Raw genomic sequence first — 27,039 nt, 5'->3', positions numbered from 1 at the left:
TCATTTGCACTTCATTGCTGCAGTTCATTAGAACTTAAGAAAGCAGTTAAAAATGCCAAGTAAAATGTCACATTATAAGAAACTGACTCACAGCAGTGATGATCTGACAGAGTTCTTGAACTTACTGGTTCAAAGGCAACTTAATTGTACCATCAAAACGAATGCATTAAAATTACAGCAAATAACATCAGTCAGCTTAAGAAAAATATTAAATTCTGTGCAGTGATAAATCTGAGGTTTGGACCTGAAGCTAAAAGATAGTGTTTTCTGCCATTAGTAGGACTTGTGGTTAACACGTGGTTAGCCAGATATGCCATGCACAAGGAGACTTTGTGTTCATAAGGTTGACCATCTTTCTGCCTATTGAATTATGTTATTGATGATGATAACCTTTGTTCTTAAATGTACAGATTTGTTCCTTAGGAATTGAGGAGAACATTCTGTTATGCATTTAGACTCACCTTAGGTGGTGTAGAGTGATAACTCATTTTCAGAAGCCTGTTGAATAGGTATATATTGAATGATGCCCAGGACAGTAATCCAGGAGATTACTATCAGCAACAAAGATTCCAGAAACAGGGACTCACTCGAAGAATGCATTGCCACCTCCCACCTAATGTTTAAACTGCAGTGAAACTGGATCATCTCTGTTCTGCTCTGCAGTTCCAGTGGGGAGCAGAAATCCAAATTCTGTGTCTGGGTTCATATAATTGAAGTGGTACTCAGAAGAGGATTAAAGGATCACCTCGGAGGATTTTAAAAGCGCTTTACAGGTTAGGATGTTAGGTCTTCTTGCAGAGTGACATTCTGAGATTAGGTTCTCCTGAGGTGGTTTGATGTCACAGGTGGAATGCGACTGAGCCAAGAGAAAATCCCAGAGCTGACCCACGTTTCCAGAAGCTGTGCTCAGGGACTCTGCAGGAACTGATGCTGAAGAGTGGTTGCCTTATTAGCTCAAAGCACAGCGTGGCACATCCAAGGAGCTGTTGGCAATGTTTATGGTGCCATTTTTACATCAAGGGCCTGTTTATCTCCTGCAGTGACTGATGCTGTCAGGAGCTGAATTCTTTTGTCTGCTGTCTGCAGAGTGGGACTCATAGCTGTAGGCTTGAGCTTGACGTGTCACTGAACAATAACATCCAGCACAACAAAATTATTTTTTGTCTGTGTTCCACCCCAGCATGTAAGTTACAATTCTGAGCTTAGGTAGTGGACTTGCATTTTGAAACCCCTGTCCATGCTTTTTTTTTTTCTTTTTTTTTTTTTTTTTTAATGCTCATATGATTGTTATTTTTCATGGATCCTAACGTTATACTTGCTTGGGACAATCCTTTCCATTTTTTTCTGCAGATGTAGTTGCATAGATTTTTATTCTAAGAACATCAGAGTGCTGAGCTGAAACACCTTTAAGAACAGGCGCTGATTTTCTGTGAAGCTTTGCATGGCAGACCTTGCAGCAGAAAGGTAGCCAATGCTTTGTGAGCTTTGAACTGAGCTTTATTGAGGGCTCGAATGCATTAGTTGCACAAGCTAAAAGAAAAAGTCACCCAGAACAGGACCTGTATCCTGAAAGAATTGCATTCAGTTCTTTCCTTTGCTGCCAGCTTTGTATCTTCTCTGTGTATCTCAGTTCCTCAGCTGTAAAAAATCAGAAAAATAACATCTTATGAGACTCAGGCTTACAGAAAGACTGAAAGTCCTGCAATGGATAAGACAACAAAGAAAGAGTCTGATATCTTCCCAGCTCTATTGCTGGTCTGCGATGTGAATTTGGTAATGACTCTATTTCTTGTTTGATCTGTTATGCTACAATTTTTGCTAAAATAGAGATTAGAAGATTGCTTATATCTTGCTTTCTGTAATGATCTGAGACGTTTATTACAGGCATGATAATGTTTAGGAAAAGCATTCTTTTCAAGTTAATATGCAGACATACATATACAAGAGGTTACTTATTCACTAAGAACTTTTTCTTCCTGTTTTCTCTTCCTTGCAGATTCCAGTAAGATTATGGCAGAGTACAGCCACACACAAAACCAGATGGAATTACAAAATGCTAGTTTGGGAAAGGGTTCTGTGGTGAATTCCCTTGAAAACGGTCTCCAGGATATTATGGAAAACCTCAACACGAAGAAATATTCATCAAGTCTCAAATTTAAAACAAACGGGGACTGCGCTGGTTCTTACTTAACCCTTTCACAACCTATGATGGCTAAACCCAGTCCTTCCACCAGTGTTAAAAATATACACTCTGTTACCAAAATTCAAGGAGGCAAGCTCTTCCCTTGTGAAAGTCCGTATCTTCCAGATAAAAGCTTCTCTGTAAAGCATTTGAGTTCCCTGTCAGGCACGTCTCCATCCCTCAGTGGGTACAATTTAGGAAGGACAGACTTTGATATTCATGCCAACAGAGAAAATGAAAAAGCTCTTGGACACGCAGATAAGTTTTACTACTCTAAGTATAGCCAGAAGAACAAGTCGTATGACAATGTCTACTTGCCAGGAATGCTGGACACAAAGAAGATCTCAGGCTCTCTTCTTACAATGTGGAATGGCAGCTCAGGGAGTGAGCTGATGCTTTCCCCTGTTAGCAATTCAGGGGCAGCCAGCATGCCTTCTAGTCCCAAGCAAGGTCGGAGAATGAATATTGATGATGGTCTGACCCTTCATGCAAAGCCAGTTAAACACAGGGATGTGATGATGGAGACGATGGCCTCACGCCCTAGGAAATACTCTGGTGGATCTCTAAGTCATATGGGAATGTACAGCCGTTCCCTACCCAGGCTTCATAAATCAACTGAAAGCCAATTGATGCCATTAAGTTTGCCCCCAAGAAACTCTTTGGGTAATACTAAAAGGAAAAAACTTGGAGAAAAGGATCTACCTCAGAATGCTTTAGATGCTGATAATTACCTGAATTTTTCTTCATGCAGCTCAGGGGTTTTACCACATGCCAATTCATTCTCTGGGAATAATCCCTACGTCAGTTCAACTCTTAGCGTTCCTGCAAGCCCTCGAATTGCTAAGAAAATGCTTTTAGCATCTTCTTCCTCGTATATTCCTGATGATTTTGATAGACTTGGACTCTCAGGCACGAGTCCCAGTAGTTCATTCTCCCCTGTGGATTTTGACAGATCATTCTCTGTCAGGAGAAACCTCTCCACCAGTTCCATGGAATTTGATGATACAGACTTGGAAAGTTACAGACAGACACCAAACTCACTGCAGACTTCTGTGAGAGAGCGTAAGAACAGCATCAGCTCCATTTCAGGGAGAGAAGACCTCATGGACTATCACAGGAGACAGCGGGAAGAGCGGCTTCGGGAGCAAGAGATGGAACGCCTGGTAATTTCCTCCTTTCCATTCAGTTTTTCATGGCTGTTGGTACTTCCAGTTCTATGCATTGTGAGAGTGTAGCAAAGCATACGCTGGTGTCTTTTGAAATGTAAATTTTGTCAACGTCAGATGCATTTTTTTTATTATTGTGGTCCATTAAGCTAATGATTAAATGGCATACTACTCTGTTAGCTCAGATGGATAGTACTGTTCAACCATCTTAAAGAAAAAAATAAGTTGGAGTATACATAAATTGTGATCATTTGTCCTGTGGGCTCTGTTAGAACCCACAAGCTACCCTGCAAGTATCCATCACTTTGGTTCTAGTTGATGGCACGGCTTTGTGGTGAGTGGGTAGGATGAACCCATCTCCTGTAAGCAGCTCAGAGTCCTGTGTGCTGTGCTGTGAAGTCACGTATACGTTGGTGTTGGTTCGACGTCTGTCATCAGCTTACCCTGCCTGTGGTTTTACTGTCTGAGTATTTTCATTAAAATGCAGCCATTCTTGCTTTGCTTCTGCTCTGAGAGAAGAGGAGCAAAATGGGACAGAGGAGCTTCTCTCTCTGCAGAGATCTGTGGTCAACTGAAACTGCATATGGCTTCAGCCCTCAAGTACACTGGTAGTGAGGTGTGACTTTTATGTGTTATTGAAACAACTTTTAGGCTAAAAATAAATAAATAACTGTTCTTCAGAATAGTCAAGGAAGATGTCGTAATTGAATCTCCTTAAGAGAATGCTTAGTAATTCTTGAAAGTTCTTGCAGGGACTACAAAAGCCATCTGGCCCTATTTGCATGCGCTCATACTGTGCTGATTTCACCATTCACAGGGAAACTGAGATCATTTCGTGAGCCAATTTGTGTTATTGAGTCTTAAATTTGAGATGTTAACTTCATATCTGTGCTTTAATTCAAATGCTGGTAGGTTTGAGCAAAATGGCCATGGGATGTTGTTGCATCTGTCCTACAGAGTTGTTGTCTATGTGCTCCTTTGTAAGGCACTGTGAAGGTGCTCAGCTTCATGTGCTCAGACACGGCCAAGTGGTCAGGGCGGTCCTCTCCTTCCTGGGACAAGTGCTGCTCACTGCTGGCTTCGTTCTGGTGTCTTGGGCCATACTGTGAAGGGTGGGGTGGCCCAGCTGCCAGATCATGCCCTGAGAGAAAGGAGGTTTCTGCAAGCAGAAGGAAAACTGCATGAGGGTTGTCTCCCTCCCTCTCCTTGCTGTTGGTCCACTCCTTTTTGAAATCTTCCCTCTGTTCGCAGTCGTGGTGCTTGACGTGTGCAAAGTGGTGCTGACTTTTTATCAGAGAGTGTTCCAGACAGTGCTGATGTAAAACTCAAGCAGAAATCAGTCCTGAAAGACACTACAGTGGGGCGTATTTATATTTCAAGGAGAAGAGTTTTATTTTTTTGCGGTGAGGAACTGAAGGTACAGGGTTGCTTTTGTATTCAGTAATGCTAAAAATCATTATGGTTTTATGTTTGGACGTGATGGCTGCTTAATTTTCCTTCCACTGTTTCTTTACTCACAGAAAAATAGTCCCTTCAAGTTCTGACTCTTTCTAAAGAGAATTTGCCTCAGGTTTTTCCAAGCATGTCAAAGTTCATGAAAAAGCGGTAGTATTTTCTGTGTGTATCACATAATTTGAACGTGAAAGAAATTCCCTTGGCTTGAGTTTATCTTCTGCTCAGGATTCTGCTTGATTTCCCCCCTCTCCCCCCTTTTTTTTTTTTTTTTTTTTTTTTGAGTTAGCTGGTTGAAGAGCTGCATGTAAGGAGAGCACCTCCTTCCTGGCTTGAGTAGCCCCCAGATAAGTTTTCAGTGCTCTGAAAGAAAGGAAGGAATGTAATTTACTTTATTTATTTATTATTTTCTTTAAATCCAGTCACGTAATGCTTATCCACAAACTCTGCTGTTTTATTTTTGTCCTTCTGGGAGGATGGAAACATGAGTCTGTCCAAACAGAGTCCTCAAGTATCTAGTCTGAGCTTTCAAAGGACAGCTTGATCTAATTTTGTGGAAGGTGACGTGGATGAAGATTGGCAATCCAGGTCTGCTCAAGCCTATCTTGGGGAGGAAGCAAGGGAATAATAATAGGACACAATACAACCGCTAGATAAGTGCCTTTGGGTAGCACATCTGTGTGCTTTGAATTCACAGAGATGGGTGAAAGTCCTGACTGAGTACCTGGTGGGTAAATGGCAAGGGAAACCCAGTCTTTTTAAGCATTACTATTCAACTGATATAATGTGCCTTCAAAGCAAAGTATGAAGGACTAGTTGGAGACTCCTTCAGAAACGAGAGCCTCCTTGCAGAGGATCAGACCATGCTACAGTGCAGATAGGAAGTGGAGACCATCCTGGCTGGCACTCCATAGCTGTCCTGCTGGCGTGGAGCTAATGGGTTGCTCTTGCCAGCTCATGTTCTTTGTGGTGCATTCAAAACAGCATGGCCAGCAGATCGAGGGAGGTGATCCTTCTCCTCTTCTCTGCCCTGTGAGGCTCATCTGGAGAACTCTTTCTGATTCTTGGCTCCTGGTTCAAAAAGAAAAGGAACTGCTGAAGAGAGTCCCATGGAGGGCTATGAAGAGGGCACTGGAGTATCTCCAGTACAAGGAAAGGCTGAGAGTGCTGGGACTGTTGAGCCTGAAGAAGAGAAGACTGAGGGAAGATCCCATTGATGTTTATAGATATCTAATGGGAGGGAGTCAAGTGGATGGGGCTGGGCTCTTTTCAGTGGGGCCAGTGACAGGACAAGAGGCAATGGGCACAAGCACAAACTGGAACACAGGAAGTTCCATGTGAACACGAGGAAAAAGTTCTTTACTCTGAGGGTGACAAGTTGCCCAGAGAAGCTATGGAGTCTCCTTCTCTGGAGGTATTTAAAACCTGCCTGGACACTTTTCTTTGTAGCCTGCTGTTGGAAACCTGCTTTATCAGGTGGGTTGGACTAGATGATCTCGAGAGGTCCCTTCCCAACCCCTGTGATTGTGTGGTTCTCATCTGAAGTTTTCAGTAAAGCCTCTGCAGACGTTGTTTGACCTGGTGTCTGCCCTTGATCTCTTCCCTTTATTTTCACTCCTTTTGTTGTGCTGTTGGGTTTTGTGTTTTTTTTTTTTTCCCCATACAAATTATTCTGTGAATCTTACGTACATTTAGTTTGCTTTTTAAGTGACAGAAGCCACTTGGGACATTTGCATTTTGAGCTGCTGCTGCTGTCTGCTTGTGAAACCAAATGATCTCCCCTCATCATTCAGAGAAATAAATATACATGGAAATTTAAAAACACAATACTAGTGGTGAAAATTCACAGGACTTTTTTTTTTTTATGATGAAAACAGAAGATTTTAATGTGTTCCCATACACCAAAGAGAGAAGACTTGTATGTACCTGTGTTGTGTTTGGTGTTGCTCCCTCTTGTAGTATCATTAAGGTTGGAAAAGACCTCTAAAGATCTAGTCCAACCATCAGCCCATCCCCACCATGCTCAGTACATGTTCCTCAGTGCCACATCCACACAGTTCTTGAACGCCTCCAGGAATGGTGACTCTACCATCGCCCTGGGCAGCCTGTGCCACTGCCTCATTGCTCTTTCTGAGAAGAAATGTTTGCTAATATCTAACCTGAGCCTCTCCTGGTACAACTTGAGGCCATTCTCTCTAATTCTGTCACTGATATCCAGGAGAAAAGGCAATGAGATAGCCATCTCATTGCAACCTTATTTCAGATAGTTGTAAAGAGCCGTAAGATCTTCCCCTGAGTCTCCTCTTCTCCAGATGCAGCCAGACCCATCTTGTCACCTGGATGTGTATACAAGCTTTGCATGAGTACATGGCACAGTGAGCTGTTGCTGGAGATGGTTGATCCGCCTCATAAACAAGGGAAAAACTTAGCACTGGGATCTAAGAATAGTCAGTGAGATTCAGCTATTGAATTTTTTTTTTTTAAAGAGGAAATCTCTTTTTTTCCTTTTTTTTTTTTTCCTGTCTGAGATAAAAGGCAAATTGTGGTGGCTGCTGGAACTGAATGGCTATCATTTTCCTCGGTCTGTGGGGAGCTGACTGTGCACTGGCACGGACAACAGGACTAGAGATAGTAAGGCCATCTGTTGTGTTTGATACTCTTCGTTTGAACAGCAGCAGCCTGTTTTGTGCTGCTGTTTTGGGGCAGTGCAGTGCTCTTCCTCTAGGTGGAGGTAGATACCTAAAAATGAGCGGTGAAGCGTCGACACGATCCTGCCGTAAGCCAGCTGTCGGTCTGGATCTAAAGCATATGGCTGTAAATTAAGTTTTACTGAATGCAAGAGTCATGCTGGGAGGGATTTCAGCTTATATGGCCAGTGACCTAACAAGCAGCAATAGAATTAGGAGAGCTTATTCCACAGTCCATGCAGACGGAGGATCACTGAATTTCATTACGTTTATTCGGCAAGTAGGAAATGTGGAATTACTCTGGGTATGTCAAACACTTTGCATTGATTCATTACAGTTTAGCAAGATGAGCTAATGTGAGGGGGTATTAAATGGAAATATTTTGGAACCGTCAAGGTGGTACCGTTTTAAAATTGCAGTTATGGAGCTTATATAAATATCCATATAGATTGGAAAAATCTCCTGTATGTGTTTTATAAATTTATTTTGGCACTGCATCTTTTTATAGATCCTTTAAACATCAAGTGCCCAAACCGTATTTAAAATATTGGTGACTTGCCTCTTATAGGACTCCCAGGCAAGCGTATCATAGCTGGATGAGGATGACTTTTCCTACTACTAACACTGGACAGTCTTGGTGGCGTTACAGAGTTGCTGTTTAACAGCAGTTTGGTTTAGGAAATTAGAAAGTACCATATAATAAAAACAAACAAAAAATCTGCAGAGTACTCCTGAGCCCTTTGCCCATTGCTTTCTTGCTTTGCTCCCTTGCTGCCTTCTTGCAGCTCTCGTGCTTACAGTGCCCTGTTGTGCAAGGCTCCTTGGGTGTCTGCCAGGAGAAGCCAATGTGAAACACGAGCGCTTTCTGTGAATCTGGTGCTGGTGCTGATAGCCTCGTGACCGCGAGACTGAACATAGCAAAACAAAGACTCAAAAGGGTTGAATAAATGAGGCTGAAGTGAGAAAGTTTTGCAAATTAGAGGAAAGAGGAACAATAGCAAGTGAGTTGCTCTCAGCCTCAGTTGGCAGTCTGACTTGGAACCTTACTTCAAGCGAGAAGGCCTGGGGACTTGACTGCTCTCCTCCATGTTCCCTGTGCCTCCTTTTCCTCTTCCTTTTTGACTTGCTGCTGTTCAGCCCTTAGCTCCAGAGCTGTGGTTTTGCCTGCCCATGAGGGTGTTAAAGGGCAATGGAAGCAGGGAAAGAGCAGCAGCTTCCTTTGAAGACAAAGGGAGCTGTAGCTGCATTGATTAGCTGCAAATCTTGTTAGCTTCAACCGCAGAGGACAGACTGCACATGTATTTTTAATGAAATCTTGGGTTGTACAGTTACTAATGGCACTTATCTAAAAAGCTTCCTGCTTGCCACAGCTGATTAACAAAGTCTTGCCATGATACCTAGATACCACCTAGCCTCTACACGTTTGTAAAATCCATGTAGGTTGTTGTGCAGCAGATGAACAAATCCAGGGATTGCCGATATGGTTGCCTTTGAAAGATGGGGAGTTACTTGTTTCCGTTGTTTCGCGCTATTTTTCTTAGCAAGATGCTAGATATGTCTCCTAATGTCATTGTTTTGCAATAACAGAACAGGGTTGTTGTCCCCTTGTCAAATCTTCTAGCACCTAAATTTCCAGCCACTCAGATGTGTATATGGATTTATCAAAGCTGGTACTGGTGAAATTGCTACAGCAACAAAAGCACGAGGCCTGTGTACCCCTTTTCATAGCAGGGAAGCTGATAGAATCATAGGATCACTAAGGTTGGAAAAGACCTCTAAGACCATCTAGTCCAACCACCAGGCCAAGCCCACCATGCCCACTGAAACATTTCTCTCAGTGCCACATCTATAAGGCTCTCAAACACTTCTAGGGACAGTGACTCCACCATCTCCCTGGGCAGCCTGTGCCACTGCCTCACCACTTCTTCTGAGAAGAAAATTTTCCTAATGTTCAAGTTGAACAGTGGAAGGTTCGAGTTAAGGCCATTCCCTCTCATGCTATCACTGTTACCTGGAAGAAGAGGCCAAGCCCCACCTCACTACAACCTCTTTTCAGGCAGTAGAGAGTGATAAGGTCTCCCCTGACCCTCCTGCAGACTGAACAATCCCCATTCCTTCAGCTGGTCTCCTTAAGATTTGTGTTTCAGTCCCTTATCAACTTTGTTGCCCTTCTCTGGACACGCTCCAGGGCACTGATGTCTTGCAGCGACTGACCCAAAACTGAAAGCAGTACTTGAGATGCAGCCTCACCAGAGTTGAGTACAAGGGAACGATCACCTCTCTGCTCCTGCTGGCTGCACTATTTCTGATACAAGCCAGCATGCTACTGGCCTTCTTGGCCACCTGGGCATATTGCTGGCTTGTGTTCAGCTGGCTGTCAACTAACACCCGCAGATCCTTTTCTCCCATGGAGTTTTCCAGTTACTCTGTCCCAAGCCTGAAAAGATCCTCTGAATATATATATAAGGATGTTTTTAATCTGTTAGAAAGTGCATTTTTACAGGAAACAGTCTGAAAGAAGACTCATCAGGCTCGATTCAACATTCTTCTCTCCCTCCCAGTTTTAAACCAAATTTACACTGATTGACATACCTTTTTTATCTGCTGTATTCAGTGGCACAAGTTGTTGAGTATTTCTTGCAAAGTCATTGCTTGGATTTTCATGGATTTCTGCTCCTGTATTTTTCATTGCAGGGGTGCTTTGCTAGCTAGCTGGTTGACTTGGAAGCATGTTCTAGAACAGCTGAGTGCAGGTGTGCTGGAGCTGGAGCAAGCTGGCCGAAATGAAGTGATGAGAATAGAGTGTATAAAATAACCACTCGGCTTCCTGTCTGTAAGCCTGTCGGTGCATGTCAAAATAGAAGTGAGAGATAGCGGCATTTCTGTAATGTGTCCAAAAGTTTTTGTAGCCTGGCAGAGGTTTTTCCTGTGATTTTTGAGTTTTCCTGACCACGTGAGACTTGGGGAAGGAAGAATCCCTTCATTGGGCTGCTGACAAAAGGACAGGTTTGCATTAGCAACTCCTTACCTTTGTGCCCGGCTTGGGATGAGCAGCAGCTGTACTTGGAAGCGCACTGTTTGCTGTGATTGCTGAGAGGCTGGCCTGGGGTAACATGATATATATATATATATCCTTTCATAGCAGGGAAGGATGGGACTTTGTGTCCTAGTGCTGCATTTCCCTGTCTGTAACCATCGGGGTGATTGTATTGAGGGGCCAGGCCCTGTGCTGTCGCACCAGCATCATAGAATCATAGAATATCCCACGTTGGAAGGGACCCATAAGGATCATCGAGACCAGCGATCCCAGCCAGCACTTGCACAGCGCTTTAGGAATTGGGTTGCGTGGCCAAAAGACTTGCTGAGAGGGAGGGTAACGGCTTTGGCGGGGTGAGGGAGTGGACGGAGTGGCTGGCAGTAGTCATGTGGAGGGAGCGGGGCTTAGTAGAGTCATAATTATGTTGGATGCTTGGGTTTGAAGGACAACTGCAGAAGCTGTTGAACCCATTTGGTGGAAAATCCGAGCCGGTGGTCACTGCCCAGAGCTCGGCGTGTTGGACAGCTCAGCCCTGCTGCCACTTTGGAAGGGACAAGAAACCTGCTAAGGAGACGTGGGAGCAGGCTGCCCAGAGGTCTGGGTTGGGTAGGGCTTTGAATGGGCTTTGGTGCTTTATGAAGGGTGGAAACGCAGCTCTGCAGTTCATGTGAGCAGTGTGGGGGGATATGAGCGCGTAGTGCCTGTAACTGCTTAGCATGGTGACTATATGAAAAGCAGGGTGCTTGTAAACCAGAGTTTAATTGTCGTAAAATTCCAGTGGCTTGCTTCAGGGAGAGCAGAAGCAATGCAGTGCCCTCAGAGCTCTGCTTAGCTCATGTTCTCTCACTTGCTGCTGCATGTAGGATGTTATGACCACAAGGAATAGCTGCTTTGCAAATGTAATGTTGGGTGGAGTTTGGAAACTGAATGTGTTGCATTACTTTCTGGGGATGGAGCTGAGGGGTTCAGTGTTTTGGCTTTCTTTTTAAATAAGATTGAAAAAAGAAAAAAAAATTCTTGTAAGTAAGAAATGGGATCATTAGTGCAGGTATTAATGCCAAATGTGAAGCTTTCACAGTGGTGTTTTTTACTTGTTTGTTCATTTCTTTTTTTTTTTCCCAGCAGAATTTTCAATAGATCTATGGTAAGCAATTTTTTTGTTTATGTAATTTTCTTCTAGCGGTGGAACAATATAAAAGCATCACCTCTTAAAAATGAGAAGGTCAAACGCTTTCATCTGAAATAGAAGTTATGGGAGGCTATGCATTAGTAAAATAAAGCAACTTTCTGATGCTTTTATAAAGTATTACAGATATCTAGAAGTCTTCCAGGAATTAAGCATCCAAAGCATCTTGAAGCACGTCAGGTCAAACTAGTTAATCTGAAACCATATAGAGTTTGAGTTAACTGATAAATAAAAATCCACCCAATTTCTGTGTGTTTGAAGTATGTTCTATTTTAGATGTGATGCTCCCTGAACTGTGTGCTTCGAAATGTGGACTAATTCTCCCTCAGAAAAGAGAATCAGAGTTCACAGAAAATCCAAAAAAGTCAGGAATTAATGAGTTCATGGAAAATCTGTGCATATTTTGCAGCTTTGTAGGTGGTTAGCGTAAGTGAAAAACAGAGTAATTAGTGCTTTATACAGTGAGCTTACTGGGCACATATACGTACAAATTGGGTGTGGTTACAGCAATCAGAATGAACATTAATTTTCTTCATTGGAAAGAGAAGTAGGTGTAAGGATGCCCTAACTTAAGTAAGTGTTAATTTCTGTGAAATGTACTTTATTTTAGAGTTTTATTCCATGTTGGGTTTGATTTGGTTTTCCTGTCTATTAACTTTGTGTCCTACACAGCAGTTTATTTATGTAGATCTGTTCACTGTCTCTGAGAGCTAAAGGCATACTTGAAATTGGATGACTTGAAATCAGTAACTGTGAAAACAAGCAGCGTGTTCTTCTGACTTCATCTTTACTTTGGCTCACATGTGAAGCTTAGGGCTTTTATCTTTTCCTAAACTAGGAACGACAGCGGCTGGAGACGATCCTCAATCTGTGTGCAGAATACTCCAAGTCTGACAGTGACCCTGCTGCAACTACAACAGTTGCTGATGTTCAGAAAATTAACAAAGAACTTGAAAAGCTGCAGCTATCAGATGAGGACTCAGTATTTGAAGACTCGCAGATGAATCTAGAAACGAGATTTAGAAACCACTTGAAGTCGTCTGCAAGTGATTCGGATTTCTCCGAGCAAAGTAACCACAGTCGCAGCACTGCTTCTTTCCTTTCCTCCCGGGGGCTGAGAGCCGATGAGCACTTCAATGAAAACGTGAAGCCTTCATCATTAGCTACCCCTGGCTTCCTGAAGGATTCCACTGAGTCTTCGTATCTAAGCATCACACCAAAGGTAATGCTGGGTAGGAAGGCATAGAATAGTCTGCTTGATGGCATGAAGTCCTCCTCTGGAAGTCAGATTTCACAGCACAGGTCCTAACTGGGATGGTTTAGGTACAAGAATTTATTTCAGAGCTCGTATAACTTAGAACCCAGCAGCAGATAATTTCATTTTCTATGAAAGCTGTTGGTGCTGGAAGTTTTTTTTCTGGAGGATGTAGGGCTTGAGAAGACTGTAAGGAATTTCTAGGGGAGAATGATTTGTCTGAACAAGTTAAAGCTACTTAAACAAGCAAGGTTTCCGGATTCCTACTTAGAGTTGTGCTGAGATGGAGGAAGGAGAAGGGAAGTGCTACCAAGCTGTCCTAGACTGAGGCTCCCGTTTCCTGAAAGAGGAGGCTACTTTCTCATTGGTAAACCAGTTGCAGAGGAGGTGAGGAGGAATCGCGTGGGCTGTGTTTGCTGGCCTGTCGGCTGTCCCTGGGCTGGAGCTGAGCCACTTGTCACATCAGCTGCTGCCTCTCATGAGGCGTGCAGTGGCAGCCTGCCTCCTGGCACTCAAACGCATCTCCTACGCTTGCTGAGATGGAGCTTCTTTCTCGTCTGCTTCATCTTGATGTTCTGTTATTGAAGGGGAGTTGTCCTTTAAAAAATGAGCTAACAGTGTTTCTAGTAATTTCCTACAGCTAGAAGAGCAGGAGCTTAATCCAGGGTGGGAAATGGCCTTTCCTCCCTTTTGGATCAGTGCCTGGGCTCTGCTGTGCCAGATGAGCAGTGCAGCTGGTTTTGGGGAGAGATGGTTTGTTAACATCCTAAATAGGTATATCCAGTAATTAGAGTGAAGAGTTTATTGTTAAATGTTAAACAAACATGACATCAAGGTTTTACTTAGTCTTGCTAGGTCTTTCCATGTACAAAAGGTAGTGAGACATTTAAATTACAAGTTACTGTGGTCTTGCCTTTCTTCCCCATTTGTTTCTTCCTGCAGGTCAGAAATCCTATTTTAAATCCTTTTTAGGAAGTTGAAATTGAAGACATTATGTCAGCATTACCCAAGCAGGATGCTGGACAAAAAGTGGCTTTCCTGCTAGGATTACTAATGCTAATCAAGGAATACCTTTCATTCATTGTAAAGGGTGCTCTGCTAAGCCCCGAGAAAAGCAACAAATGAGCAACTGCATTAATGAAACACAGCTCATTGTTTCAAAATATCGAGATCAGATCTGCCCATAATGATTTGTCCATGCCTGCTCTCAGAACAGCCATTCAGGAGCTGACTTGAGCCTCGTTAGAGCATGGCTGTGTAATCCAGTGGTTAATGCAAAGCTCTGTGCACAGCCCACTTCTCATTTGGGTTGGCGACAACAAGTGAGCAGCTTACAAAAGTAATTTGATCGTGTGCCCCTGGGATCAGGTGAACATGAAGAATATGTTTGAAACTCAATACTCTTTGATCTAACCTTTGCTGCTCTAATGAGATCACAAGTATTTTTTTTTAATAATGCTTTTTAATTCTTGGCACAGTTGTTTGGTAATTAAATGACAATGAAAAAAGCTATGTTAAAGGTATTGCCTCCTGATGGTCAACCAGGCAGGCAGGGCTGAGCTTTGTCCTGTTTTACAGAAGATACCAATCTTACTGGCTGCTTGTAGAAATGTGCTTGCTATTCTACATTGTGGATTTTATTACATGAACAGTTGATCTCTGCATAAAAACCATTATCATCTATTTGCTTTATTATTTTTAAAAGAAAAATTGGATTTTTACAGTCTAGATAGCACAGCAGGTAAAGTATTCTCAAGGGTCAGATTTTAATAATTGTATTGTATGAGTAGTATTTACTGTTCAGTATGGTATTTAATTCTAGTGCTCGGAAGCAAAGTATCATGTTTGTTTCTCTTGTATGCTTTCTAAATATAGAGGTAGTAATATAGTAGGAATGAAATACGTACCACCTTCAAAACCAGCACGTAGTACTTATTTAAAATGGTCACAATATTAGAGGGGAAAAGGGAACACAATATTTAACCTCTTTTTAATAAACCTTTTGTAATTGCAACTGCAGATACCAGAATGCACAAGTGATGATCAAAGAGGACAGGAGCTCACTCGACTAGAAGAGGAGCGCATAGTAATATTAAATAACTTGGAAGAACTTGAACAGAAGATCAAAGATTTAAATGACCAGATGGATGAATCCTCAAGAGAGGTATGACATACGTTTCAGTTTTAAATGTCTTGCTTGTTTCATATATCTACATAGCATAGATAGGTTGAGCAAGTACACAGGGAGTTCATGAATGTATTCTGTGCCTTTTCACTAGAATTAGGCACAGAATCATGAACCTGGTAGTCTCCTACTGCGAGGGTTATTTATTTCCAAGCAGAGGGATGGTTGTGATGCTCAGATTAGCCTTTTCCAACTGTAACCATAATACTCATAAGCGGAATTAGAACAATCTTCTTGCTGAATGGTCACTCGGATTGATCTAAATACCTCGTGTCACTTGAGTGTTTTATAGTGTATCTCATGTGACCCTTGAAAGAGAAAGGAAATTAGGTAACTTCCTATTAAACATCCTTGTCTTTATGGTGGCAAAGTTATATGGCCATCTCTCGGCTTCTGGAATCTCACAGTTGCAGACTTAGCTGATCAGGCATTTGGGCTGTGCTCACTCCAGTTATCAGCGACAGGAAAGAAACAGCTGTTCTGAATGGGTTTCCTACAGAGCCTGGGCACGGATACTTGGTGTAGTGTCACAACAGGAGGAAGCACGGAGAAGAGTTAGAAAAAAAAATCTTCAGAGTAAAGTTGGTTTGGACTTTATTTTGCAGTATTTTATGTTTCGGTTTTACTTTTTCTCAGTTTTATGATCTCTTTTTAACTTTATGGATGTAACATTGACTTTTTTTTTTCCTTTTAAAAATGTTTCTCTGTTGAGAATTATGAACAACTCACTGCCCTTCCCCCAGAAAATAATGTGTATCAAGATTTCTTCTTAATTTGGACTGCTCTGAAAAATGTTTTGTGTTCCTAGTTGGATATGGAATGTGCCCTTTTGGATGGAGAACAGAAATCTGAAACAACAGAGCTGCTGAAAGAGAAGGAAATACTGGATCATCTAAACAGAAAAATAGCTGAGCTGGAGAGGAATGTTATTGGTGAAAAGGCAAAGGTAATCAAGTTATCTTAGCTAGCTGCGTGCTCTGTTCCTATTAATCTTCAAAATGCATTTACACAATTAACATATTGGTGGAAGCTATTTTATGAAGTAGATGCATTAAGTAAATTTATTTGATACATGTGGAAGGAAAAGTAATTGTGGCCAATATATCTAACAGTCTTGTTTCCCAAAATATACTCAACTGGCAGAACAAAGTATGCTTAAGTAAGGAGACCTGACCTACTCTGAAGATATTGTTCATTAATAAAAAATCCATAGAAGGCTTGGACTTGAGTTACCTGGTGTTTAAAAGAACAGCATTAATTGAACTGTTCTGCAGCCTTCTGTTATATGTTATAAATTTTGAGGTTGTTTTTTCTTTTTTTTTTTTAATTGTTTCTCAGCAAAGGAGTGGTATGAAAAGAGGTTGCAGTTTCAGAAGGTGGTTGAATCTAGAGTAGTATATAGTTTGATTCATGAAAGCATCTGTAAAATACATAGTCTTAAAGTAATTATATTGGTTCATTTTATTTGTTGACTAACAGTTTTAGTACTGTGGAATAATTCTATCTGAGATTAAGTAAAAGGAATTACTTGGTTCTCCTCTAGAGTCAGATTCTTAATTGCTCTCAAATAGATAACTGTTAGCAAAAAGGATAGCAGTGTGATTTAAGTACAGAAAGGGAAAAAGCTCCAACCAGAGGGAACTCATCAACTCCAGCACGCTCTCTGCTGGCAATCCAGGCCAGCAGTTCCTTTCTCCGCAGGGGATGTGCCACAGCCAATAATATCTCAAGGTCAGGAAGTTTTTCCAGGGCTTTCAGCCAGTAATGGTTCCTTTTTAAATTTCATCCTCTGCCTCATAATTTAAGCCTGTCACTGTGAAAGTACTCCAGCTAGTCTCTCCCCTCCTTTCACTTTCTAGAAATATCTGAAAGTCTTCTGCATTATTTGCTTGTGTTTAGACAAGCCATGCATTTTTAGCTTTCTTGCACTTCCCATTTAATTCAAGCCTTACAGCATGCATTGTTTTATTTTGCGTTTGCTGTCTTCAGTGTCTGTTGATGCTGTCATGAGCCTGAACATTGTTTTGCATCTGCTCTCAGTAAACCTATGTTTGAGAATGGTGCTCCCACCTCTTTACTCTGCAAAGTGACAGCACACATCCAATTCAAGCTTAAATTTTCACAAGCTTTCCTGCCTTGTTCTCAAATAGTCCTCAGTGATTCTTCAGCTTTCAGCATTGTCACATTTTGAGCTGTCTGTGGAACATGTTTCATAGTTGTTGGTTTTTGTTTTTTTTTTTTACTCCTTTTTATCAAGAGGAATTTAAAGTTGGTAAAAGCAGGTTGGGTGATGCAAGCAGGTATAGCAATATCCTTTTGCAGACCGAGCTTGGTTTCACTGGTAACAAATAACAGTTCAAAAGATCTTTTGGCTTTTTTATTTGTTCTCTGGTAGATTCAAAGTTCAACAAAACTCATGGAAATTATTTTAAATCCTGCATGTTGTTTACATTTCCATGTAATCAAATATGTAACAGATAATATCCTTGCATTAGTGTATTAGAAGAAGAAAATCACAGTACTAAGTCTAACTTAAAATTTCAGACAAACAATCATGGAAAGCAGCCTGGAGAAAGCAAATTCATTCAAAATATTTTTTTTCCTTAGTACAGAGCATACTGGTGAAGTTACTCTATTTTAGTAATCTTTTCTCACGTGCTGTTTAAAAAAAACAACAAAACAAAACAGGTGTGAGTGATTGCAGTAGGTTTAGAGCCTTGGCTCAGTTAATACTGGAAGTACTTTTGGAGAAATATAAGTGAAAGTGTAAAAAAAAAAAATCTTAAGCAAAACACATGAAAGTGTTCTGGAAAAATTAGTGTTAACCAGTGAAACAGCCAGCACTCACCATGTCAATTAACAGTTCAGGCTGGTTTTAGAGAACAGTATTTTTTAAAGCTTGATTTGTGTGTCTGTATGTTTAAGGTTGCTGCCCCTTCAGATCTTGTCCACAGTAGGAAAAATCTTGGTTTTTTCAGTAGTATAGGACCAGACTCCACTAGGAAAGTGGTGCTTAGGTAGAAGCACTAGGCAATACATTGTGTATAAATTGGAAAACAGATGACCTCCTTAACAGAATGAAGGCTCAGCTTCTGGCTGATAATTGCCACTCTTTTGATGTTACTTCTGCATTGTTTGTTGGAAGAGCAAGTGCTCTAGTATCTGTACAGTGGTAACAGTTTTCTGCAGTTGCCTTTATGTTTTACTTGTAATAATACAGGTAGTTTGGTGTTGATGGTGTATTGTAGCAAGAAGTTGTTGGGTCCATTCATTCAGACAGCAGTTACATTTTTGTTAGGGCAGGGGACTGACATCTGAATTTGCTGTGGGGTGCCTTCTTGAGGTGAAATAGATAGTTGATTTCATTCTTGAAATGATGCTGAGGCATTAGTGCTGGGCATGATGGCACTTGTTTCTGGAATGCCTTGAGTATCTCCTGGAATTTGTCACTGATCTCAGCACCTGTTTGACAGGAAACCCTTGCCTGATTGCATTTCATCCTTACTGATGCACCTGTTTGAAAATCTTGTGAAATTCTTAAAAAGGGAGATCATGATATACAACCTAATTATTGGGCCGTGTTATGTTCTTGAAATAGAGCATGGGTGGAAGTTTTTGTATTACTTTCTACCTGAGTCTGTGACTATTTTCATGGTTTTTGCATGAGATGAGATGAGAACACAGTCTTTACTGTGTCTTAAACTTTACACAGTCTTAAAGCCTCAGTTTAGAAGGAAATTTCTAGCCTCTGAAAACAGGGAAGTGCTTGCTATGCAGGTGCATCAGGTGGAAAACGTACTTACAGACAGAAGGGAAGGAGACTTGTGAGTTCAGTTCCTGGCTGTGGTGCTGAGCTCTTTGCTGTGGTACAATGTCTTGTGTCCCTGCATCTTTGCAATTGTGTTTATGTTAACATGGTATGTTGCATTTTCATCTTATTGAAAGCCAAGTGTTTAGCCCTACGTGAACACATGGCAGGACTAACAGTGAGAAAGAATGAATGAGTTAGTGATGAGGAAGATGATGTAGCGAACGTCCTGTGGTGAGTTTCAAAGCAAAGCAAAGGAGAAAAGCAATTTGTGTCAATTTAGTTAGGTTTTAGAAAGAGCTATGAGCAGTTCCATTTTGCAAAGAAAAAGACAGAGCCTTTCAACGCCACTGCAGGAATTAGCATTGCTCTGGTAGTGGTGTGACTGTGCACGATGCAAGTGCTGGGAGTACTCACTTCTCCTGGCAGGGATAGCTGCTTTCAGGGCTGGGGATTGGGCATGGCCTATGCCTTCTACTGTCTGAGCTCTCAGCTGTGCTAGAAATCCTGGTAGCATATGGAAGGAGGTTCAGCTATGCCTCTGTGGTCATACTTCCCGAGCATACCTTTCTTCTTTCTTCCACAGAAGATGATGACCAACTACGTATTTGAATAGTAGCATCTAGGCTATTGGTTACAGGCTCCAGTTACACAGGAACAATCCTGATAAGTCACTACTAACACAATTTGACGCGCACAACTTGAAACTCTCTGGAAAAGAGCTTTGCTACAGATATTGACAGTGTTTTTGAACCCTGCCTGCTTTGGAGAGAATGGAAATGGACAGTCCTCAGAAGCAGATAGGCCTGTCAGCCAGTCTCCTTTAGTGCCTTCCGTCAAACCTTGGCCCTCTGTAATGTCGTATTGCTGTACTGAAGGTGTACAATAATGATGCTGTTGTTCCCAGTTCAATAACAGGGTGGAACTGTGGTGCTATTCCCAGTCACAACTTTCTTGTGCTGTCTCTTTGGCTCATGCGACTTCTTCAAATTCATATGTATTTACAAGGAAGTTGGAGAAAATTTTATTTGCTTGACACGATGTTATCCAGATTGCAAAATACTTTTTTTTCTTCTCATACTGTGCTCCCCTAATCCAAATTACATTTTGAATGTGCAGTCTAGCATATGTGGAGAAGGTTACTTAATGATTTGCCATGCCTTTTATCTCAAAGTAAGAGCATGAAAATAACAACGTAGCTGTCGGAAGAAGGAATGGATTAATGAATAAACAGGGATAAGTGAAAATGATTAATGAATTCAGCAGAAGTGCTGTGGGAGGTAATCATAGTTAAATGGGACTTTTGGCAGTGAGTTTCAAAACAATTATCTAGGTTTAGACTGCATTTTACAAGAGGGAGGTTATTCCTTTGCTTCCAGAGGACCTTTGCTTTGTGTCGTGGTGGAAGTACATACTCTGGAACTCCTTTATCACCCAGGGTTTCCTTTTCAAGAGCAGAAATCAGGAGCAGCTGGCAATGGGTAACTCATCTTCTTTTGGAATACGTGAGATTTTGTCTACGTGCTTTCGTGGAAATGTTTTTTAGTGATCAGCAGAATATCCCAGACGTGCCAAAGCATTTGAAGCTCACTCTCTTTGCTGAACTAGTTCTGTAAAGATGAATGGAGCCAAGGAAAGAACATCTCTCTAATAATTCATGCGAAAGGAGACTGCAGCAATCAAAGATACAAGCCATCTCTTACGATTTCTTTTTCTTCTGGATTCATAGTTCTCCCTACTGTTTTTTAGCATTATGACTCTGACAAATGTGGATGCCATAGCATAGTGTTTTAGATCATTCCTGGTCAGATTCTAGTTCAACTAGATGTAAGCAATGTTTTTAAACAGTTGAGTTATCTTCTCTACAACATTGGTTGAAACTAGATGATCATTATGGTCTTTTTCAGCTCAGGCCATTCTATGATTCTATGATTCTTTATGATTCTATGATTATTAACCTCCTTAAGTCAAGACATACAATTAAGTATTCTGAGGAATACTTGCATCCTCTGGATACCAACTTAAAGATATCCTGTAGAGAAGACAATAATAAGGAAAAAGATGATTATGAGAATCAAGGAGAAAAATCTGAACTCCCATGTTCTCTTTAAAAACAGTCACGAGAGAGACATAAAATCATAGAATCATAGAATGGCCTGGGTTGAAAAGGACCACAAAGATCATCCAGTTTCAACCCCCTTGGTATGTGCAGGGTCACCAACCAGCAGACCAGGCTGCCCAGAGCCACATCCAGCCTGGCCTTGAATGCCTCCAGGGATGGGGCATCCACAGCCTCCTTGGACAGCATGTTCCAAGGCATCACCACCCTCTGTGGGAAAAACTTTCTCCTAATATCTAACCTAAATATCCCCTGTCCCAGTTTAAGACCGTTCCCCCTTGTCCTTTCACTCCCCTCCTTGTAAACAGCCATTCCCCCTCCTGTTTATAAGCTCCCTTCAAGTATTGGAAGGCCACAATGAGGTCTCCCCGGAATCTTCTCTTTTCCAAGCTAAACAAAGCCAGTTCCCTCAACCTTTCCTCATAGGAGAGGTGCTCCAGCCTTCTGATCATCTTAGTGGCCCTCCTCTGAACCTGCTCCAAGAGTTCCACATCCTTCTTGTACCAGTTACTTCTTGTACAGTAACAATAACTATTGTGAAATACCTTCTTCTATCACATTATGCTCCTTTTCATAGGCCTGGCATACTTTTTTTTTTTTTTTTGGTCCTTTAATGGTTTCCTTCATGGAATCCATAGAGATTTAGAGACCAAATCATGACAAGCTTTTTCTTTCTCTCCTGAAAGAGGCCAAAGAGTGCAGTAAAGAGTTGTTTGAAAATAAAGAGGAATGTGTGCATGTTTACAGGAGAATCTGCTTAATTTCAACAATATTTTTTTAATGAGACATATGTGTGGTCTGATTTCTATTTTTATTTTTTAATCCAGCCACTGTGCTGGAAATGCATTCAGTTTTGTAAGAGTTCAGATTTAATACTTCCTCCAACATTTGCTTCTTTCAGCACATACAATGTTTCCTAGCTTGTTAGGGAGTAGACTATTTTCTTAATTCACAGCAAGGTGTAGACCAGTTTTATCAGTGAGTTGATAATGGTTAATTTTCTTGCTTCTTCCTGAAAATGTTCTACTGAATTGAAAAACTTTGTAATTTGACACTACATCCAATTGTAAAGGAATTATTTCTCTTGTCTGTTTTCCTCCTACACTTCCAGCATATGCAGTCCTTCTGTTTTCTGTAGTCTTGGGGAAGTAGGGTGGAATGTTCTTTTGGAGTGTAAAAGAAGGAAATTTGACTGGAGGTGAGAACATGGAAATGAAATGGAGATGCTGTTCGGAACAAACAGCTACATACGTTTCTCCTTACTCTGAGAAACCTGTGAGAGCTGTGAGACTAGCCTGCTCCATACTGAGAGACAGATCGTGCATGTGAAGCTTGATGTGGGTAATAAGACCTTGCTACCTTTCAACATGATGAGTTGCAGGTGAGTTGAAATGAGGATAATCCTGGAGTGCTTTAGAGGGAGAATTTTGACTAGGAGAGCCTGCTGAATGGAATGGGATTTCTTTACAGTTCATCTTTCTTTCAGGCTGTAGAATGACCCCTATTCACTCAGCCATACTGTCCATTTCATGGTGAGCTAGTAGCAGTGTTGATCTGACATAGGGCATCCTTAACTGCAGGAGATAACACATAAGCAATTAATCTCTCTTTTCCTTCTTTTGTTCCCATTCTTACAGAAGCTATGATTGTCTTTAATCTAATCACCTCTTATCCCAGGTAAATGGAGGTAATGGCCTTAAGTTGCACCTAGGGAGGTTCAGATTGGATATTAAAAAAAAATGTATTTTTCCTCTGAAAAAGTGATGAGGCATTGGCACAGGCTGCCCAGGGAGGTGGTGGAGTCACCATCATTGGAGCTGCTCAAAAACTGTGTAAGTGAGGCACTGAGGAACATGGGTTAGTGAGCGTGGTGGCAATAGGTTGGCAGTTGGACTAAATGATCTTAGTGGTCTTTTCTACCCTTAATGGTTCTGTGATTCTATGGTTATTAGTGATATGTTTTATGTGTGCTGAATATATGTTCTTTGTTCTCTCCATTTTGCCCGTAAAATCAGTTCTGCTAGCTATAAATTCCTTTTGTGACCTGTATAACCTCTGTGTTATAGCATGGGTGCTTTGCTACCATCTTGTCTGCTTTTAGGGGATGACAACATTACAGCTCACTTCTTTCTGCTGCTGTCCTTCATGGTATTCAGATACCTTTCAAAACTGATCCAAGCTGTGCCCCAACATCATCAAAACACCAGTCACTCCTGTTGTCTGTCTTGGTTGATCCCAAGTTCATGTAACCTGTAAGACGAGGCAGCACATAGCATGGGCTGGGTAGCTAGCTAAGACCAAGTGCTGTGTTTTAGTGAGCTCTATTTCTCTTCTGTAGAAAGAGAGTGGCAACAATTCAGACTATGGATAGTGTGGCTCTGAGGTGGGCACTGGGGATGAGAGGCAGTTGTCTGCAGGAAAATGTCTAATGAGCACAAGTCTGTGTGGCTGAGGTGAGGATGTGCAGCTTAAGCATGTGGGCTCTATTCACAGCTGTGCCCTGGCTAGTCTTGAGCACATGGTACCCAGTGGTCTGCCTCACCTGTGTCCTGCACTTAGCTTACAGTCCTTGATCATTTTCCTCCTAAAGGAGCTCACCTGGATCTGCAGTCTGAATGAAAAGAACAGTCTGATTGTTCGTTTATTTATTAAACTACTTTTGTGAATTGAATTATCTTTACCAATGCAAAATTAGAGATGTTGATGAACTGAACCTCACAGCTGCAAAACGTGTAGTGCCTCTCACTGCTGAAAGTGATATTTCCTGTAAGACTGCACAATTTGGAGGGAGACAGTTTGGTGGGATGTGAGCACTTCCTATGCTATATATAGGACAAATGAGGATCACTTTCAATCTCAAAGGAATACATTCCTAATTTCTTGAGGAAGTAATAGTATCTCTGGCATGATTCTCAGTGAGTTTTATTCTTGCTGATGATGTCTCTTCACACACAAAGTTTGATTTGGTTCTTAACAAGTGAGTGTGCTTCTTGCAGCACATAGACATGTAGGGAGCTATTAATAGCCTCAGATGAGCAGTACTGTATGCAAGGTCACAGAAGTCCTTGCAGCTTTAGATTTGTTTCCATCTTCCTCTTTATACTTGCCTAGCAATGTGGCAGACTGTAGGTTGAACAGCAAGGTTTGTGAGGAGGGGAACTACTGATTTATTCAAGATTCTTTATGCAGTGAAGGAAGGATGATTCAGCAAATGTGGTTCCATAGCGACAGAGGTCTGGAGGTGACATCTCAAGAGTTGCGTGCTTTTCCCTCATGTTGCCCCTTGCACATTTCATCCTCTGTGTTTCTGAGCCTTGCTTATGCTGCTGCAAGACAGAAAGTAGTCAAGGAAGTGCAGGTAATTGAATATGCTGGCCCAGTTGCTCACTTCTACAAGCTTAAGAAAAATACCAACCAACTGTTGTGTTCACCACTTTCTTCATCTAATTATGTGTGCTGAGAAACTGCACGTGTGAATGGAAACAGCAGAGCTGGAAATTTGATTCACCTTGAGATTGAATGTTTCTTTCCTCGTGTTATTTTTAAATACTAGGGAAAAAAAATCCCAGCCAATGATCCCACTCATATTTAGAGATACAACTGTAAAGAAAGCAGGGAGCTATTGTGAATTTGTTGTTGTGCACTGTGTGGGAGAGTTTGACAACTTTGTCAACAAAGGGGAGATTTTGGAGAAGGCCCATTTCACAGTTTGAAATGACAAGTTCTACATACAAAAGTAATTTTCTTTTGCATGTGTCATAAGGGTGCTGCAAAGCTGAGCATGTTGCACCTGCTGAGACACATGTTTGACTTTAATAATGGTTGGGACTGAAAGAGGGAAGTGAGTGGATGCTGTGGCAGACTTGAACTGTTCTTGGAGCATCCAGAAGAAGCAGCTGGAATGCTTGGGCTGATTCTGAGCTGTAGAGTATTGGAGAGAGTTAGAAAAACCAACTGAGAAGAGATGCATAGCTACAGAACAAAAAGTAGATAAAGGGAGCTGTACCAGTGTGACTCTTGGAGGAAGTAGAGAGTGGTCTCCAGAGACTTACTGATACCTTCAGTTTTTCTGGCATATCAGGCAATTTGTTTTTTCAAGTTAATAATTACTCTCTTGAAGAAAATGTACCTGCTGTGCTAGCCACGGTACATGCAAGTAAAAGACACTGAAAGAATTCTCTAAACTCCAATTTATGGGTTCCTGAGTCTGAGTCCATAGACAAATAATCTACAAGGTGATTTGAAATGATTTGCAATCAGTCTTGAAAGTAGTGCTGCACACAAAACAAGTAGCCTTTGATTGAAGGTTGAAAGGGTAGAGGCTTTTGACAGTAATAAGCAGTATGTTGAGTGCTGCTGCTCTAGTGGAACAAGAATAAAGCTGAGCTAGTTACAGAGACCAGGAAGACAGAGCGTCGCCTTTGATTCCAAGAAATGGTTACAGTTCCTGTATCCTGAAGCAAATGAATTTATTTGTTAAATCATTTGGTGTTTCTGTTGCGACAGGATTTCCTGTCCCAGAGTTATTTCTTTATAAAGCTCTGTCTCATTCTGTGTTTTCACTGCTTGCTAAAGGTACTTATCTGTCCAGAAGCATGCAAACATGTGATTCATTTTCTTGGGAAAAGCCATTTTCTGCTCACTGCTAGAGTACAGTCATTTTCCATCCATTTTGCTTTCTAAAAGCTGCTGCTTTCTCTCTCCTTCATGTGTTACCTGACTAACATGGATATCATTTCCATTTTTTTTTTCATTAGGTGAGACAAGCATTTGAACAGCGGGCATTAAGGCATCATCCACATGTGGGGACAAAGTGCAGTGATGAGGGAGAGAATTAATTACCCTACTAAAATTATTAATGTTTTGTTTTGTTTCTATCATTTTGCATCCCATGATTGTATTTCAACTAACAAGCAATTTCTGTCATTGACCTACATGCTTCAACTGTTCGTTAAGTTTTTGCCACACACTGTCATAATCACTAACAACTGCTTCAGTTTGAAGGTAATTCTGTTTATTTTCTGGTTCATGCTTCAGGAAAAATTAAAACTTGATGCTGAGAGGGAAAAACTAGAGAGGCTTCAGGAGCTTTACTCCGAGCAGAAGACGCAGCTTGATAATTGCCCTGAGTCCATGAGGGAACAGTTACAGCAGCAGCTGAAGAGGGTCAGTAGTGAGTTTCAAGATTAACTTTTTTGTTGTTGATTTTAGAGTTAAGTCTAACATATTCCGCTTCAGGTATCCTATGAGTTGCCTGAAGATATTTGCACCAGAGTTTCCTTTTTGTAGAATGCTTGCAATAAATATTTTGAATAGTGGCAACCAAATAGAGTGCAAATGGGTGGATTAGAAAGCATTCCGTGTTGAATGTTTCTAAAGCTTTGGGCTACTTACCTGTAATTAGCACCTGAAGCCTGCTGGATTGCATGGAGTCTTGGAATGGTGATGTTTAGATGGGTAATTGAGCATTGCTCGTTTATTCTGCTCACCCAGATGATATTGAACATTGGCTAGCAAGATGAACCATTTTAACGCTTTACTAGCAATATTGTTTAATTTTGTGTTATGTACTCTTCCTTTGCATTGCTCTAAATTGCTGTCTCACACCATGGATAACATCTTTTCTTCAGTACATAAGTTAGCTGTTGGGCCAAACTGTACTTTGAATTTATCATTGTGAAGATTATATCACTTATTTTAATGGTTTTATTTTTCCTACATTTTCATCAGTTTCACATTTGTTGTTATTTTTTTTCTTTTAATCTTTGTATGGTCTACTTGCAACTTGGCTTTATTATATTTGCAACAGAAAAAGCTACAGTATTGTCAGTTAAGGTACATTTATTTTCTGTGGAAGATTTGAGTATCAATATTAAATAGATTATGCAGCATATATAGTTGGTATATGTATATATATATATAGATATATAGATATATAGATATATAGATATATAGATATATA

At 41.1% G+C, this 27,039-nt stretch overlaps 1 protein-coding gene across 3 annotated transcripts in view; it reads left to right on the top strand.

Moving 5' to 3' along the window:
* The window catches only part of PHLDB2 (pleckstrin homology like domain family B member 2), a 141,136-nt gene that overhangs the window by 83,422 nt on the left and 30,675 nt on the right, over positions 1 to 27,039 (top strand). For 2 of the 3 annotated variants that reach the window (XM_042868340.1, XM_042868339.1), the window contains exons 3-7: positions 1,997 to 3,345; positions 12,549 to 12,932; positions 14,986 to 15,129; positions 15,959 to 16,096; positions 26,115 to 26,243. In XM_042868340.1, the coding sequence (XP_042724274.1) occupies positions 1,997 to 3,345; positions 12,549 to 12,932; positions 14,986 to 15,129; positions 15,959 to 16,096; positions 26,115 to 26,243 (2,144 nt within the window). The remainder of the gene's footprint in view (positions 1 to 1,996; positions 3,346 to 12,548; positions 12,933 to 14,985; positions 15,130 to 15,958; positions 16,097 to 26,114; positions 26,244 to 27,039) is intronic. The other variant, XM_042868341.1, reaches the window with a different exon arrangement.

Source organism: Lagopus leucura, unplaced genomic scaffold (assembly GCF_019238085.1).
Source record: "Lagopus leucura isolate 7727_CA_CO unplaced genomic scaffold, USGS_WTPT01 Super-Scaffold_100001, whole genome shotgun sequence".
Taxonomy (NCBI): Eukaryota; Metazoa; Chordata; class Aves; order Galliformes; family Phasianidae; genus Lagopus; species Lagopus leucura.
This window is presented reverse-complemented; position numbering and strand designations above follow the sequence as displayed.